Here is a 16,940-nt window from a genome sequence, read left to right as displayed (position 1 = left end):
TAAAACCTTTTTTATTTAAACAAAAAAGGAGAAATGGTCCTTCTGTATATATGTTGCTTTCATTGGTTAATGAATAATGAGGCTGCTTTTGGACAATGACTTAACAAAATATAGCCAGGCTGGGAGAGATATATAGAGGAAGAAGGCAGAGACAGAGAGAAGCTATGTAACCTCTACAGGGGACAGATACACCGGGACCTTGCCAGTAAGCCACAGCCATGTGGCAATGGCAATACACAGATTAATAGAAATGGGTTAATCAAAAGATATAAGAGCTAGATAGCAATACGCTTAAGTTGTTGGCCAAGCAGTGATTTAAATAACATAGTTTATGAGTGATTATTTTGGGAGTCTGGGTATCCGGCTGAAAAACAAACAAGAAGCCTCCTACAACCAAACTCTTTTTGGGTCCAAATGAATAAGGCTACCTTAGTGCTTCTTAAGAGTGTAAGAGTTTCAACAGAGGCCAAACCAAACAGGCTAGCAGTTGTGACAGCTACCTAGGATAAGCAATGGGTGGATGGGAGTACTTTTCTGCTACTTAGGACCTCTCTGGGCAAATCCTCACACTAGACTTCCTGACAATTATTTTCGTGGTTGATGATATAGTATTGTTTCATCAGTCTGCAGAGAAGTAAGCAGAAACTTAAAATTGATACCTGGGCAACAGAGGGATGAAAAGGCATACTGGTTTATTCCTGAAGGCTCTCTACAGTTTGAGCCAATTGGGATACAAAGTGTTACTTACTATGGAAATCTGGAGGTGACAGATTCGATTGGCTTGCAGTAAGACTGAATAAACAAAGTTGCTAATGCAGTTACCCAACTACTTCACAAGAACTCTCCAACGCAGAGTCCCAAGATGGTGATATAAAACAGGAACTGAGTGGGAATACTACACTGCTGAGTGGATTTTCCAAGGCAAATCTTCAATGTGATAACCTAATGATTCCTAAAAATGGGTTCAGAACCAGTCTTATCATATTGCTATTTCTATTGTTGTGAAGAGACACCATGAGTATGGCAATGCTTATAAAGAAAAATACTCATTTATTGTTCGGTGGTTCAATCCACTATCATCATGATGGGACAAGGTGGTGTGCAGGCAGACATGCTGAGAAGTAGCTGAGAGACTACATCTTGCAGTCAATAGGACCACTTTGTATATATACCCCAAGGATTATATCATATAAATAAAGGAATGTAGCCATCATGTTATCCTACTTATATAATCAATATAGTTGACTTGCTCTGTGGACAAATCACAACATGGTGATACAAAACTTCTGAAACATTAAGACAATATATAGCTCTAAATGAAAAACAAACCTTTAATAAACTAAAATGGCACATTTCCTTATAAATAAATAATAATATTAAAATTAGAAATTGAATTCATCATATCAGCAAAGAAAGTCAACAAAAGCAATATTGGGATTAAACTATAATCATAACCCAACTGACCTAACCAATGTTGATAACAGATTTCACACCATAGTCGTAGGATATATATTCTACCATCAGAACATGGCACACACTCCAGAATCTATCAATCATAAATTAGGCACACAAAAAAAGTTCTGAGAAACCTACACATTTAGTCTCTCACTATGTGAAATCTCTTGCAATTTCAACAAAATGGCCACTCTTTTTTGTGGTACTTCACAAACACCAGAAGTTTGGAGTTTAGGTCTTCTGAATTCTAATCTCTGTTACAGCTAGAAGTTTCTGGTGTTCCAAAAAATTGTATTTCCTTTGGTAGCAACCTAAGTTATAAATACGTCTCCATGTAAAATTCTTTTCCATCCTCACTTCCTCCAGTATGGTATATTATGTGGGTATGTGTTTGACATTAGTCTGCCATATAATCTTCAGAGAAGTACCTTGTACAGACCATCCTTTAATGATCACTGTAACTAACTAAAACTACACATTATAGAGACTTGGTTCCTTCCTTTTTCCTTTTAATTGTGATGTCTATTTCCTCTTCTATATATTCTTACAATGCTGCTCTACTGGTTGGAGAGATACACTGGTGAGGTGACCATAGCACCAACAATGGATAATTTATGATTGTCTATGTCACATATGCATTAAAACATCACTGTAGCTTTTAAATAAAATTCTATTTCTATTCTTCTTTTAGTGCCAAATCTTGAAGTGCACTGGAATTTAATCTCTGAAGACTCTAGACCCATTAGAATGAAGACTGTTTTGACTGCCACAAATTGTAACCACTGAAAAACACTTAACGCTAATTGTCTAGGTGACAAAAGTTCTCTGAAGAAAATGCATAAATAATTACCTCCACAGAATAAGTATGGTAGCAGTGTCTCTGTTCCTTGGAAATGCCACATTCTTTGTGTTCACAGACATTGGTGCCATTGAAATGGATAAGTAGATTTCAGAGTTCAGATTCCATATTTGCATTTATATGTAGGTCAGATGTGAAGCAGTCTCTAAATTTCTTCCAACAAACAACATATTCCATTACTTTTAAATTTAGTGTTACTCAATTTCTCAGAACATAGATAAAACACAATCAGATTCTTCACAAGAATAGAACATAAAGGCCACTAACAGACCTTCATGAAATCCTTACTATCTCCCAAAACTCCATGAACCCAGCCTACACTTTTCACACTTTGTTTTTTCAATTTCTGATCTTCTAGGCACTAATCTAAATGGCACACAGATTTTGCATACAGAATTCTAGAGTCTTGCATTCTCACATGCCCATATTTTTCCATATTTCTTTGAAAAAATCATTAGAAAAACACTTATGTACCCTAAAGCTATGTTATCATGGTAATGAGCCCATTATCATCATTAATTCCCTGTATTGGCTACTATTCTCATTATCATAACTAAACAACCTACAAAAAAGTCAACTTAGAAGAGGAATGGTTTACTTGTACAGACATTTCCAAAGAATATTCACCTTTTAGTTACACAATATAAAAGGAATAGCCATTAAGGCTCTCGCCAACATGAAATTTCTTATGGATTCAATGACATGGTAGACAACAATTTCTCAGAATATCAGCCAACAGAAATCATTCCTTCTATAACTTGCTTTTTTTGTCAGGCATGAACCTAATGATGACAAAGTAACTAGTGAGTGGATCTTATTTTTAAATAATAAAGACCTATCAATGATGCCTTTTACTGTGTTTAGGTAACTGTATGACCATCATTCCAGGGGAGTGCTTTAGTAGTGTCTGTGCAGCATCTTCAGCTGTAGTAAACATTAATATTGATGGATGTTTCTCTGTCCTAGGCTGAATGCACTTCTATCACAAGCTACTACTCAACTTTCCAAATACTAATAGTCTTAGCATGGCATAACCAGGTCTAGATATGTGAGAATTATCATTTTCTACAGGTTATATATCATGGGGTACCATGTTGAGTACAAGAAAGTTTATTCATGAATGTAATGTAGTAGATGTCAAACATGAAGCTTCAAGGATTGTTGTCCCATATCAGGAGTGTAAGGTAGAACTTGTGTCAGTATCCAAGGGCTGCTGTACATTTGTAGGAGTTGACACTCTCATAAATGACAGATATACTGCTTTCAGGAGTGAATGGTTTATGGATGCATTCATTTAAAACTTCTTGGTGTCTTTTTCCATTTTTTATTTATCAGATTTTTAAAAAATAACAATCCAAGTTCCTACTCCCTCCCCTCCTTCTATTCTTTCCACACACCCTCCCACCCCACTACTATCCAGTCCTCAGAGAGGGTAAGTCACATTGCTTTGTGAAAGTTCAAAGCCCTCTCTACTATATCTTGACTGATCCAGGTAAACATCCAAAGAGAATAGAATCCCAAAAAGTCATTACAGGCAGTAGAAATAAATCCTGGTGCCACTGACAGTGGCATCTCAGTCTGCCGCAGCCATGTAATTGTCAACAACATTCAGAAGGACTAGTTTGGTACTATGCATGTTCCTTCCCAATCTGGCTGGAGTTGGTGAGCTCCCATTAGTTTAGGTAAACTGTTCCTGTGGGTGTGCCCATTATGGTCTAGACCTCATTGCTCATATTCTCATTCTTCCCACTCTTCAACTGGACTTAAAAGCTCAGTACAGTGTTCTGATCTGCCTCTGTTTCCATCAGTTGCTGGATGAAGCTCCTATGATGATATTTAGGATATTCATTTATCTGACTACAGGGCAAGTCAAGATCAGGCTTCCTCTCCTCGATTGCTTAGGGTCTTAGCTGGGGTCATTTTTGTGGATTTCTGGGAATTACTCTAGAGTCAGGTTTTTGCTAAACCTATAATGCCTCTCTCGATCAAGATATCTCTTTCCTTGCTATCATATCTGTCCTTCCTCCATCTCGACTATCCCATTCCCTCAAGTTCTCCTCACACCTCCACTTCTCCCCTCCTCTTCCCCTTCCACTCTCCCTATTTGACAATAACGTTAAGTTTTTGAAGAAAGAAATTGAAGAAGATACCAAAAATAGAAAGATCACCTGTGTTCATGAATAGGTAGGATCAACATAGTAAAAATGGCAATACTACGAAAAGCAATCTATAGATTCAATGACAGATTCAATTCACAAATCTTAAAGAACAACAATCAACTTTATATAGAAAAACAAAAAGCTCAAGATAGCCAAACAATCCTGTACAATAAAGGAACTTCCGGAGTCATCACCATCCCTGACATCAAGCTCTATAACAGAGCTACAGTAATGAAAACAGCTTGGTATTGGCATAAAAAAGAGAAGCTGGCCAATGGAATTGAATCGAAGACTTGGATAATAATCCACACACCTATAAACACCTGATTTTTGACAACGAAGCTTCTCAGTGTCTCTTTGAGACACTGTGATTCTGAGAACAAGCTAAACATGTTAGATGTATAGAAGAATAAACATGTCAGCCAATTGTTTTGTAAGAGCCTTGGTAGAGAAAATGACTTAGGGTATTCTATTTACCTGTTTTAGTGGGATCGTGAATGGGTACAATTGCTTGCCTATCTTATTCTAAGGGTTTTCTTTCAAGCAATCCATTAAGCATGAAGCCAAGCACTTTTGTAGGGGCAAACATGCAGAAAAAGACTATCGAGGATACTATAATGGTAACAGGAGAGTGAACTTATTTAGAAGTCATTTTACAAGGGATTCTACTGAGTAAAACACACAGAATAGATTTCCCACACGCTTCTCATGTTTAGGCTGTATGCAGAGCAAGGCAATAGGATTTTAGATCAGGGAGATCTAAGATACAGGGCCTATGGGCAAGGTGGCCAGTTATGTCACAAGACATCTACAGATGATCTATGCAAGAGGATATAGTGATAGAGGGAATAGATGAACAGGGTTATTTTATTCTGTTAAGAATGCAATCATGTACTAACTATGAAGTTCACCAAGTCAGATGCAGAGATTCTGAGAAGCAGGTCATCTCCCATCCAGCATGACAAGAAGCTTCAAGGAGCCTCCCGCTAACTTTCTCCATGCCAGGTGAAGTTCTCTATGGTTCAGAGTTGTTTTCTGAGCAAAGACTATAGATACCTGTGCTCAGTTTCCTTTGATAAGACCATTATTTCATTTTTGAGAGTATGAGACATGTATGGAACATTTATTGATCAAACACAGGCTCTCCCCTCCCATCCATTTTCCCCACTATTCTATCCTGCTTTTCACTCCTAACTTCAGAAACTCATTTTGAAACCCCTTGAGTTCACTTACACATATTGGCATTATGTGGAGGGTATAAAGCCATCTGCTAGAGCATGTCTATCCCTCTCAAGTCTGGAACTATAACTCTTCCTCCTTAGGAGCCATCATCTACCAATACCTCCTCAGGTAGGCATGGGACTTCACGTGCCCCCATATCCATTCTTGGATTATGGCTTGGTTAAACTTGTGTATGTCTTCTGAATTCAGCCAGAGCCACTGTGATTCATAAGTGCAATGGTTCTGGATGTCCAGAGAATATTGTTCTGCACAGCCATCCACTACTTCTGCCCCTTACACATATGTTGTACAGTCTCGCCATGTCCTTCCACACTTTGGTCCTTTCTGGAACATACCAGTGGAATGGCTGGTTTCACTTTGCCAGGTTTTTGGCTTTCCCAAAATAGAACCAAACTTCTCATGAAACTCTTCCAAACTGGCAGTCAAAGTGTTTATGCCTTATTGCAAATATACTATAAAAATTTGGCATAGAGTTTAAGTTGGTGAATTTTATGCAAATGATAACATGAACATTATTACAAAAATTTTTGATATCTACTATGGGAGAAATTATTATCAACTATGTAAATTAATATTCTTTCAATTATGTTGAGAGGAAAATTCACAGAGCAGCAACATGATTCCTCTCACTAAAATGTTTTGTGAAACATTTTGGACTATTCTAGAATCTGTGTAGCATAGATGATGGAACACACAGTCATCACCTCCTGGCTTACTGAAAACACTTCATCATAAAAACGCTTTAAACATACTCATGTAAAAAGATAGCAATAAAATTACCATTGCCTCCTTTGTCCTTCCACATATTGATGGTGAATCAATAACAGGTTTGAGCAATCCAAGTTATATTTTAACTTCTTGGCTAATTCCTTCTTAGTTAATAGCACAAATAGTGACAGAACGGGGCACCTGTGAACAGAAGGACTTTGATTTTCCAGGATGCCTGTGAAGTGGATGTCTGCTCTGCTGCTCCTGCAGATGACTTGCTACTTCAGATCTGGGAGCTGTGGGAAGGTGTTGGTATGGCCATTGGAATACAGTCACTGGATGAATCTAAAAACAATACTGGATGAACTTGTACAACGTGGCCATGAAGTGACAGTTCTGAGATCTTCATCTTCTGTCTTTCTTGATCCCAAAAAAGCATCTGGTCTTAAATATGAGACATTTCCGACAACCACCAATAATGACAAAGTAGAAAAGTTTTTTACTGAATGGGTCAATAGGTGGATATATGATGTTCCAAAAGATTCATGTTGGAGATATTACCCATCGTTTAACATACTATTTGGGCAATTTTCTGATTTTATTTTAAACCTTTGTAGAAAAGTAGTTACAAACAAACAATTTATGGAAAAACTACAGGAATCCAAGTTTGATGTTGTTTTTTCAGATGCCATTGGTCCCTGTGGTGAGCTGATAGCTGAGGTACTCCAAGTACCTTTTATGTATAGTCTTCGCTTTGGTAATGGCTATGGATTAGAAAAGTTTAGTGGGGGACTTTCATTCCCTCCCTCTTATGTCCCTATAATTATGTCAAAGTTAAGTGGTCAAATGTCCTTCATGGAGAGAGTAGAAAATATGATATGTTTGTTATATTTTGACTTTTTCTTTGAGTCATTTCCTGCTAAGGATTGGGATCCATTTTTCAGTGAAATTTTAGGTAAGTTGTATTTTTTATCACAAGGGTGAGGGCCTAAATAGCATTGCTCTGAAAAGTATTCTTAGGCACAAATATGTCTTTCTTGCTGAAATTGTTAAATGAAATAATAATATTGTGTAACAATCTCACTACAGCATCATTTCCAAACCTTCATTTTAAAGACTACTGAAGTTTGCACCCGAATATGTTTGTTCTGTATTGTTGCCAGTTATGGTCTCTGGTTTAAATAAGTTAAATAAGTTAAGTCCCAATGAAGCAAGAGCAAAAATTCCTATTCTCAAACTTTCTAAGAACATTCCAGATAGTATTTGTAAATATTTTTACAAAGAAATACGTATCAGTACATTGCTAGTTCAAATGAAAAGTAGAGACAGATGCAAGAAATTCTTCCAGACATAACCTTCATAATTCTCTTAGGAAACCAAGAATCAAGGAATAGCCTGCTTGTTGTAGAAACTAACATGATTCCAGCAAAAGTTGTGTCCATAATTATGCTGGAATAGCTTCACCCTAGCTATAGAGTGTTCTTTTATATTTGCATGTGTTTTCTGAAGCTTCAAAGAAGAACAAGGTGCATAGCAGTACATAGGGACATTAAGGCTTCTATAATAAATAGAACTAGCATTTCATCTCAGCTCACCTTTAACATACATATATTTTATAAACCGAGGATAAATTACACTTCAATTGCAAAAATTTAATGAATTTGTTTCATGAATGTTTACTTTGCTTCTTTGAGTAAAATTATTCCAATATTTTCAGACAATATTATTTTATCCACATGACAACACTTTCATGATCATTGTACTCTTCCACCCACAACTCTCATTTCTTCATTTAGGAAGACCTACTACTATGGTTGACACAATGAAGAAAGCAGAAATGTGGTTAATTCGCTCCTACTGGGATATGGAGTTTCCTCGCCCAACCTTACCAAACATTGAGTTTGTTGGAGGACTGCACTGCAAACCTGCCAAACCCTTGCCTGAGGTAAATTTTTCTTTTAGTTTAGTTTTCTTTGATTTTACTTCATTTCAGTAAAAAATGGTTCTGCTTCATTTTTTTAGTTTTATTCCAGTGAATAAAAAGTGGGGAAAAAGAACATCTTGCCAAAAGATGTTCAAGGTTAAAACAGTAACAAACCTATACATTTCTTTCATTTAAAGACTGACCTGAGAACCTTGGGGAAACATCATAATTCAATGCTATAATAAGGGATGCTTACTCATGCAAAATTTGTTAGTGACTAACACACATCTGAGTAAGTTCTGTTTTGTTTTGTTTTTAACTATATATATATATATATTGCATTGTGTATATATATACATGTATACATACATATGTAGTAAAATTTGTAAGTATACCATTTGTAAGTACATGATGCAGCTTAAAATTTTTCATAAGATAATATGTGGTATATTTGTTGCTCAAAGATATGAATATACATAGTGCAGATCCAATGAGTACAGAGTGATTAAGACAACAATGATTGTCTTATGTGTGCTTGATCAGTGGCACTTATCTTTCCTATAATGCTTCATTTCTCTCCTCTTTTAGTAGCAATTTGAACAGCATTTCATCTGCTATTGATTTTCAATAATAAAATTATTTCTGTATCCACAGGAAATGGAAGAGTTTGCACAGAGCTCTGGGGAACATGGTGTTGTGGTGTTTTCTCTGGGATCGATGATCAAAAACACAACACAAGAAAGGGCTAACACAATTGCATCAGCCCTTGCACAGATTCCACAAAAGGTAAAATGAGGTCCCCATGGAAGGCAATTATCTACATAGTTTACTAAAGTCTGGAATGGGGTGAAACTGGAAGGTCCCTTTATGTAAAACCAAGAATTATGATTGCCCTTAGTCAGTTTAGAAACAAAGATAAAGATAGCAGATTCTACAGAATGTGTTTTCGATGACAATAACGGTGACATAAACATCGTGATCACAGGGAAGCGTGGTGAGTGAGTGCAATCTAAACTTCTCTAGTCTGATGATACTGGGAGCAAAACTACAAAAGAATAACTAAATTCTCGGTGGTCAAGTAAACTTTTTTCTTGGGACTTGTTTGAATCTAGACATTCAGGGAAAAATGAAGTTTTATTTTAAAACTTTATTAGCAGATATTGAAAAATGTTTGCATTATAGCATTAGTAGGCTTCTAGACCTGCTCTAGCCATCTAGACTTCCCAGGTTTCCCTTCTCTCTTTATGAGAATGGCGGACTAGGGTTGCTCAGTTACAACTCAGAAGACTTCTCAGAGAAAAGGAGAAAACAGTTCACCACCTCAGTGCTTTTGTACCATGTTCATTGAGAAAAAAAAAAAGAAGGAAGAATCGGCCATTCTAGAATCTGCCAAACCTAAAACAGGACAATGTAAATGAGAAGGTGGAATGGTCCCTGTCCTTTTGGTGAACCACACACAGTCAAACATTGTCTATGGCACTTTGTCTCTAACCCAGAAGAGTAAAGTTTGTCTCATTTAGGAAGAAATGGGAACTAAGAGATAATCCTGTAGAAATAGGACTGATACCAGGAAAGGTCCAGCTGACTCTCTTCATAAGGATTATAAAAACAATTTACCACATCTGAACTTTATTCTGGAGTATGTAGGAACTAGATTGTAGTTTCCTATCTCATGAAGTCTCCCTATATTAACTCATGCTGGCTTTCCCTGAGAGTCTGAAGAAAAGTTTAAATTTATTGTTGCAAACAGATACTGAACATGTAGGTGAAGCTCGCATTTAGAAGAGTGTTTGGGGATTTCAAAATGAGCACCATTTGTGGTCTGGCTGTGGAACTTCTTGGCATTTCACAAAGCGTATTAACCCTGAAGTGCTTTGCCATCTATCATATGGGTCAGATGCAGCACCATTAGGATTTTAAATGATTTCTACAGTTACTAGCTCTTATGAGCAGCACAGCAGGTTCCTTTCGCACATGAAAGGAATATCCAGTCTCAGTGACAGTGATATGACTCAGGTGATGAAGTGCTCTGCACTTCCTGTGATTCCTAAGAAAAACAGTGCTTCATCCAAAGATGAGCAATATGAGACTTAATATTTTATTCATTCAAGAAATTATGTCAGTTGCTCCCTGCAGTTGTTACTTCCGTGGTGGAAGCAGCACCTCCTCAACATGCAGAAAGGTGCAAGCAAGCATGGAGAGCTTTATGCCAGCAACCAAGTCACTGGTAGTTAGTGAACAACATAAACACATACATTCCATGAGATTATGGCCAGGATGGAATTGACTGATAACTCCATTCTCTGATTATCTATGGTGGTACCTTTTCCAAAAAAAAACTAGTAAACAGAGAAAATTGTAATATGGAATATTTGCTGAAAATAAATAATGAATAACAAAAATAAGTGTCAAACTCTATTAAAATAACATAGGACAAATGAATATAAGTAAGATCTGCAGTTGTTTTAAACTGGCATAAAATTAAGAATGGAAAATTAGAAGAATTATAGTAAATACACATAAAGTTTAATTATTATTTCTTGCAGCTTATTTATAAATGAAACAACTTTTCTTAAATATATTTATGTTTCATTAACTCTCTCACGTGTGCACATTGAAAATCATGATGCCATTCGACCTCATTAAATGTAAAGAGAAACATAGATGGTGTTCCATACTCTGACTTATGTTTTGATAGTTCTTAATGTCTAATGTCTCTTTACCTTTTCTCCACACCAGAGATAAGATTGGTATTTAGCTAAACACTGTCTAATTTCCAAAATATTATATTTTCAGTTTTAAAATCTGATATAAATTATTTTCTAACCTCCAACAGGTGTTTTGGAGATATGATGGTATGAAACCAGATACCTTAGGTCCCAATACCAGGATTTTCAAGTGGATCCCCCAGAATGACCTTCTAGGTGAGACTCTGGGAAACAAGCACTGAAATATGAGTATGAGTCACAGGCTGAAATGCGATAGGAAGCAAACTGATTCGTTTTAGAAAAATCAAAAATAAAATCAATTTTTAAATATGTTTTGCTTGAAAGAGATCAAAAAATGAGCTGGCGTTATATTTTTGTATTCCAGGAACAAAGTGTGCACTGTAAAAGAAGCTGCCTCTCACAGGGAGCATTCTGTATTTACCTTGGCTTTTACATATTCAATTTTATGCCTGTTAACTTTTCTAAAGCAGCAATTTTTCAAAAATGATAAGAAACATTAATGACCAATGACATATTGCCCATCACAAAAAGTTCATACTGTTTATCATGCAACAATATCACAAACTATTTTTATTTTTTCGAGACCGTGTTTCTCTGTAACTTTGGAGCCAGTTCTGGAAGTAGCTTTTGTACCATGCTGTCACAGGGATCCTCCTGCCTCTGCCTCCTGAGTGCTGGAATTAAAGGTGTGCATCACCACTGCATGGCTACAATACAGCACTGTGATTGCCATGGTTGTCCTGGCACAATATAATACTCTGGTTGTCATGGTTGTGCTGAAAGCTCTATAAACCTTGTGTCAGACTTAGTACATGTGTTAGTTATCATTTTCCCTTGTGAAATACATAATTTTTGAGAAAATCATATGTAAGTACTATATTATCATCATTTTCAGCCTTCTTTTTCATTTTTCCCTCTACCATCTTATCATCCCACTAGGTCCAATTTTTGTTGCTTGTTATATACACATGTTTAGGGCTGACAATGGAATATTGGATAATAGATCAGGGAGGTCATACTGGAGAAACCTGGCACTCCCCATCTTGACAGCCATTAATTGTCCACAGTTTTCCCTATAGGAAGAGGACTTTGTGAAATTTTCTCCATCTATGTTGGCAGGTCAACAGGAGATTTTATGATGCAGGTCTTATTTAGGCAATCACACTGGTGAGATTTCTTGGATGCAATATCCACATATATATATATATATACATATATACATATATATATACATATATACATATATATATTACCATCTTCCATCAGGCATCCTGGTCTCCTGCTCTTATGCTCTTCTGACATCTTTTCCAAAATGTTTCCATGGCCTTTGATTTAGAAGTTGTGCTGCTCTAAGTATACTTATTGGCCTTGGACATCCAATGATCATTTATTCTCTTCCTTTTTCACCAGCTGTGGATCTCTGCAATATTCTCCACTTGCTGTGATGAAAGATTTTTTGATGACTTGTGAGAGCTACAGTTACCTGTAGTTATAAGGATAAATGCTAATAGTGTAGTTAGAAATTATACTTGGTTTGGATAGTTGACTCACTTTACAGTACCACACATGAATTTCTTACCACTGAGTTGGCCTCAAATTCAAGTAGACTTTGATTTTATCTTGATTATTCCTAAGATAAAAGTGCCACATTTTTTTTTCTATTATGGAGATCTTGCCATGCCAGTCATTGTTATAAGTCATAGGTCTGACAGCTAATAGGACTATTGATTACATTTCTCCCTAGAGATATTATGTAGCCTCTTCAGATACTATGAATGTTTTCAGAGAGGAAGTTTCCCAATTAAGTGCTTCTCAATTATTCCAGGTCCTAGGTCTGCAGTGTATAATGTCTTCAGACAACTTATCTTCAAGTTCTGGGAAGCAATCGAGGACAATGGCTAGAGTGTGTGCTCTTTGGTAATAGTCAAGGGCACCCCACCTCAACCAAACCAACTATCTAAAGTGAAGTTTTTCATTCCTTGCACTGGATAATTTGTTAACAGTCTATGATTCATGAGGCTAACAACAACACTAAATTTGGCAAAACTCTTCCAACCCCCTGGACACACACATACACATATTACTATGCATGTACTAATAAGCAAGCCTGTATGGCAGTGTTTCCCTATGGATTTCTCAAATGCCTTTCGTAGCATTTATTACACTGGGGAAGAGGATAATGAGAAAAAAAGAAGCAAGAAAGAAATGGATGGCGCTAACATATGAACTCTTTAAGTTGATAAGTTATAACAAACACAAGGTGTTCTGGACATTCATTTTCTTTCATCCAGTATGTGCTCTATGTGTTCAATTAAAAACCCCTTCTTATTATCCCAGCGTCATCACAAGCCACATCTGTCATTCATCCATCACTCAAATAATTCTCCTGTAAACCCTAGTATCACCTTTAAAAGAAAACAAAAGGTGCAGCTCTCTCAGTTACACTACTTTGGACTTGGATGATTCTTGATGTGAGACCTAAATCAATTTAAGTAATTCAATTTAATTTTTATTTTTTGTTGTTAATAGAATTTTCTTTTTTATTAATTTATATTGAGATCTACATTTTTCTCTGTTCCCTTCCCTGACTCTCCCCTTCACTCCTCAACACTCTCACAAGGTTCACATGCTCCCAATTTACTCAGGAGATCTTGTCGTTTATTTGTACTTTCTATTTCCCATGTAGATTACATCTATGTAAGTCTCTCTTAGTGTCCTCATTGTTGGCGAAGTTCTCTTAAATTGTGGTTTTAGGCTGGTTTTCTTTGCTTTATGTTTAAAAATCACCTATGAGTGAGTACATGTGATAATTGTCTTTCTGTGTCTGGGTTACCTCACTCAAAATAATGTTTTCTAGCTCCATCCATTTTCCTGCAAAATTCAAGCTGTCATTATTTTTTTCTGCTGTGTAGTACTTCTTTGTGTAAATGTACCACATTTTCCTTATCCATTCGAGTCGAGGGACATTTACGTTGTTTCCAGGTTCTGGCTATGATAAACAAAGCTGCTATGAACATGTGAGCACAATTGAGCATCCTTTGGATATATGCCCAAAAGTTGTATTATTCAGTGTTAAAAATACACTGACCCTTTGATTACTTGATTACAGATTTTTACGTATATCTAAGAGCTCTAATTAGTATATTTTCTGTTGTTCTTCTGATCCTAGGTCATCCAAAAACTAGAGTTTTTGTAACTCATGGTGGAGCCAATGGCATTTATGAGTCAATTCATCATGGGGTCCCCATGGTTGGCATCCCTATGTTTGCAGAACAATATGATAACATTGCTCACATGGTGGCCAAAGGAGCAGCTGCTTCAGTAGATTTTCATACAATGACAAGTTCAGATTTGCTTAATGCCCTGAAGGAAGTCATTAACAATCCTTCGTGAGTATAAACATTTATTTATTTATTTATTTATTTACACATGCATGCTGAGCAACTAATCTAACAGTGAGCTTTGTCACTAGCCTATTTATTATGAATAATTTCTCACTAGAGTTCCAGAGAGCAGCAATTAACCTAGAAAAACAATCAATGATAAAGCCGGGCGGTGGTGGCGCACGCCTTTAATCCCAGCACTTGGGAGACAGAGGCAGGTGAATCTCTGTGAGTTCGAGACCAGCCTGGTCTACAAGAGCTAGTTCCAGGACAGGCTCCAAAGCCACAGAGAAACCCTGTCTCAAAAAACAAACAAACAAACAAAAAAAAAGAATCAATGATAAGTACAAAGAGCTGCATTAGACAGTGAGGGAATATCAATGTGTTTCCTCATTATTTTTGTTTTAGACAATGTCTGAGTTTAACTTGACATCCTCCTCTTTCATCATACAAAGCTGTAGAATAGAAAACATGTGCCAACACCCAAGACCAAAGTACTTTGGAGCTGTTTTAGTACAACAAAAATTATCAAATGTTTAATTTTAGAGTAAATACAGTTTTGTTCAAATAACTACTGATAGTTGAAATTGTAGTTTAGTGAAGAAAATGAGCATGGCCACCATTTTTTCTTTTACTTTAAAAAAATCACCTCAAAATGGTTTTCTGTAAATCAGTAAGATAAAAATTAATCTCTACTTCCAATTATATTTAATCTTACAAATTTGTGTTTGACAATAATTTGATTCATATGTGAGTTTGAAGGTTTATGACACACACAGAATTAGTCTTCAGGAAAATGTACAACATCATTATTACAGGACTCATCTCCTGCATAACAACTATATTACTACTTCTGCCTTTGTCTGAAAAGCTCTTACTTCTCTCTGCATTTTTGTCAGGTATTCTCCAGTATATTATAAATAATAATAAGGGGAGTAGCCTCTATCACCATTGATACTCGGTTATGATTCAGCATGCTAAACTGTATACTTGATGATCAATGTCCATAGCAAGATTCCTTTTCCATATACTCTGGTCTGTAACCATTTCACAACTAGAATCAAATATATCTTCAATGTTTCAGCATAAAATATTAAATAGTCTCAACATTCAAAAACACATAAAAGAAAAACATTAACAGCAATTGCAAGAATTTACTCTAATTCTTGTTTACTGTAAGAATAATTCAGTTTTCCAAGAGTCAAGAAAATCATCCATAGATCTAAACTACATGGGAAGTAGAAAAAAACAAGATCTCCTTAGTAAAATGGGACCATGGGGACCTTGGGGGAGGGTTGAAGGAAAGGGGAGAGGCAGGAAGGTAAGCATAAAAAAAATTTAGAGCTCAATAAAAATCAATAAAAAACATTTTCACCTGAATAGAGGAAATTTTCATTTTATTATTTCCCTTTAGCAGTTTAAAAACTAGAAGGAGAAATTTATGAAAAGACCAAGAATCCACTAAATGAACAATCACTGCACACCTACATTTATAATCCATAAGCACAAATAAGTTGTCAATACAAATACCTCATAAACCCAACTTCTTAACTGCTTTGCCAGGATACGGACCACAGTGAAAATGACAGGCATCGTTGTGTATTTCCAAATTGTTCTACTCTTCTGTACCAGCTACACTAGAAATTGCTTTCTCAATTACTTGTGTTTCAAGACCTCAAAGGCTAGCTCCTTTTGACTTTGTTTATTTTGCTTTAGGGTGCTAATTGATTCTGATCTCTTATGAATATTTGTCTTTTCTTAGCATTTCTATATATTTAAATCTTGTGTGTTGAAGAAGCTCTAGATGATACATTATTTAGGAAGATCTTTACTGTGATAAGCACACAATTTTCTTTCTATTTTCATGTAAGCATTGTTATGATACACATAAATTTATACACATATGTTTCTTCTTTCTGTAAATTAATAGCCGTCATATTTTCCTTTAGCTATAAAAAGAATGTGATGTGGTTATCAACCATTCACCATGACCAGCCCATGAAGCCCCTGGACAGAGCTGTCTTCTGGGTTGAGTTTGTCATGCGCCACAAAGGGGCCAAGCACCTGAAGCCTCTTGCCTTTAACCTCACCTGGTACCAGTACCACTCTCTGGATGTGATTGGATTCCTCCTGGCCTGTGTGGCAGCTACGATTTTCCTCACTATAAAATGTTGCTTGTTTGTTTACCGATTCTTTGTAAAGAAGCAAAAGAATAAAAAGGAATAGGACTATTTAAGAAAGAAGACGAGACTATTTCATTCAATTCTAGCACTGTGTATCAAGTGTTTAAAAGGATATAGGATACTTGATTATCTATATATTGTCCTTAAAATTAAAAAATTAACCATTTTAAATATTGATTTCCTGATATAACGAATTTTGTACCGTTTTATGGATTTAATCATGCCAAGAACAATGATAACTACTGAAATACCATCTTGCTTATGAGAGAAAAATAGGAAGCCTAAAGTTTATATAGTG

General features: G+C 36.1%; 1 protein-coding gene across 3 annotated transcripts; it reads left to right on the top strand.

Annotated features, from left to right (window-relative positions):
• The first annotated feature begins 6,654 nt into the window (after nt 1-6,654).
• Nucleotides 6,655-16,685, top strand: LOC130875577 (UDP-glucuronosyltransferase 2B7-like). 3 transcript variants are annotated; one of them, XM_057771600.1, is made up of 7 exons: nt 6,655-6,975; nt 7,327-7,378; nt 8,220-8,368; nt 9,002-9,133; nt 11,184-11,271; nt 14,246-14,465; nt 16,409-16,685. In XM_057771600.1, the coding sequence occupies exons 1-7, from the start codon at nt 6,655-6,657 to the stop codon at nt 16,683-16,685; spliced, it is 1,239 nt and encodes a 412-aa protein (XP_057627583.1). The 3 variants fall into 3 exon arrangements, with proteins under 3 accessions (XP_057627583.1, XP_057627581.1, XP_057627580.1); XM_057771598.1 differs by lacking the exon at nt 7,327-7,378 and having other exon boundaries at nt 6,655-7,126; XM_057771597.1 differs by having other exon boundaries at nt 6,655-7,378.
• Nucleotides 16,686-16,940: the final 255 nt, after the last annotated feature.

The sequence above is a fragment of the Chionomys nivalis genome, chromosome 6 (genome assembly GCF_950005125.1).
Source record: "Chionomys nivalis chromosome 6, mChiNiv1.1, whole genome shotgun sequence".
In the NCBI taxonomy this organism is placed as follows: Eukaryota; Metazoa; Chordata; class Mammalia; order Rodentia; family Cricetidae; genus Chionomys; species Chionomys nivalis.
Note: the sequence above shows the minus strand (reverse complement) of the source record. Positions and strands in the feature narration are given on the sequence as shown.

Excerpts from the sequence above, each read along its gene's own strand:
- LOC130875577 (XM_057771597.1), top strand. The coding sequence starts at position 6,655 with ATGCCTGTGAAGTGGATGTCTGCTCTGCTGCTCCTGCAGATGACTTGC. Across the intron at positions 8,369-9,001 it reads CTGCCAAACCCTTGCCTGAG|GAAATGGAAGAGTTTGCACA; the intron begins GTAAATTTTTCT and ends CTGTATCCACAG. Across the intron at positions 14,466-16,408 it reads GAAGTCATTAACAATCCTTC|CTATAAAAAGAATGTGATGT; the intron begins GTGAGTATAAAC and ends ATTTTCCTTTAG.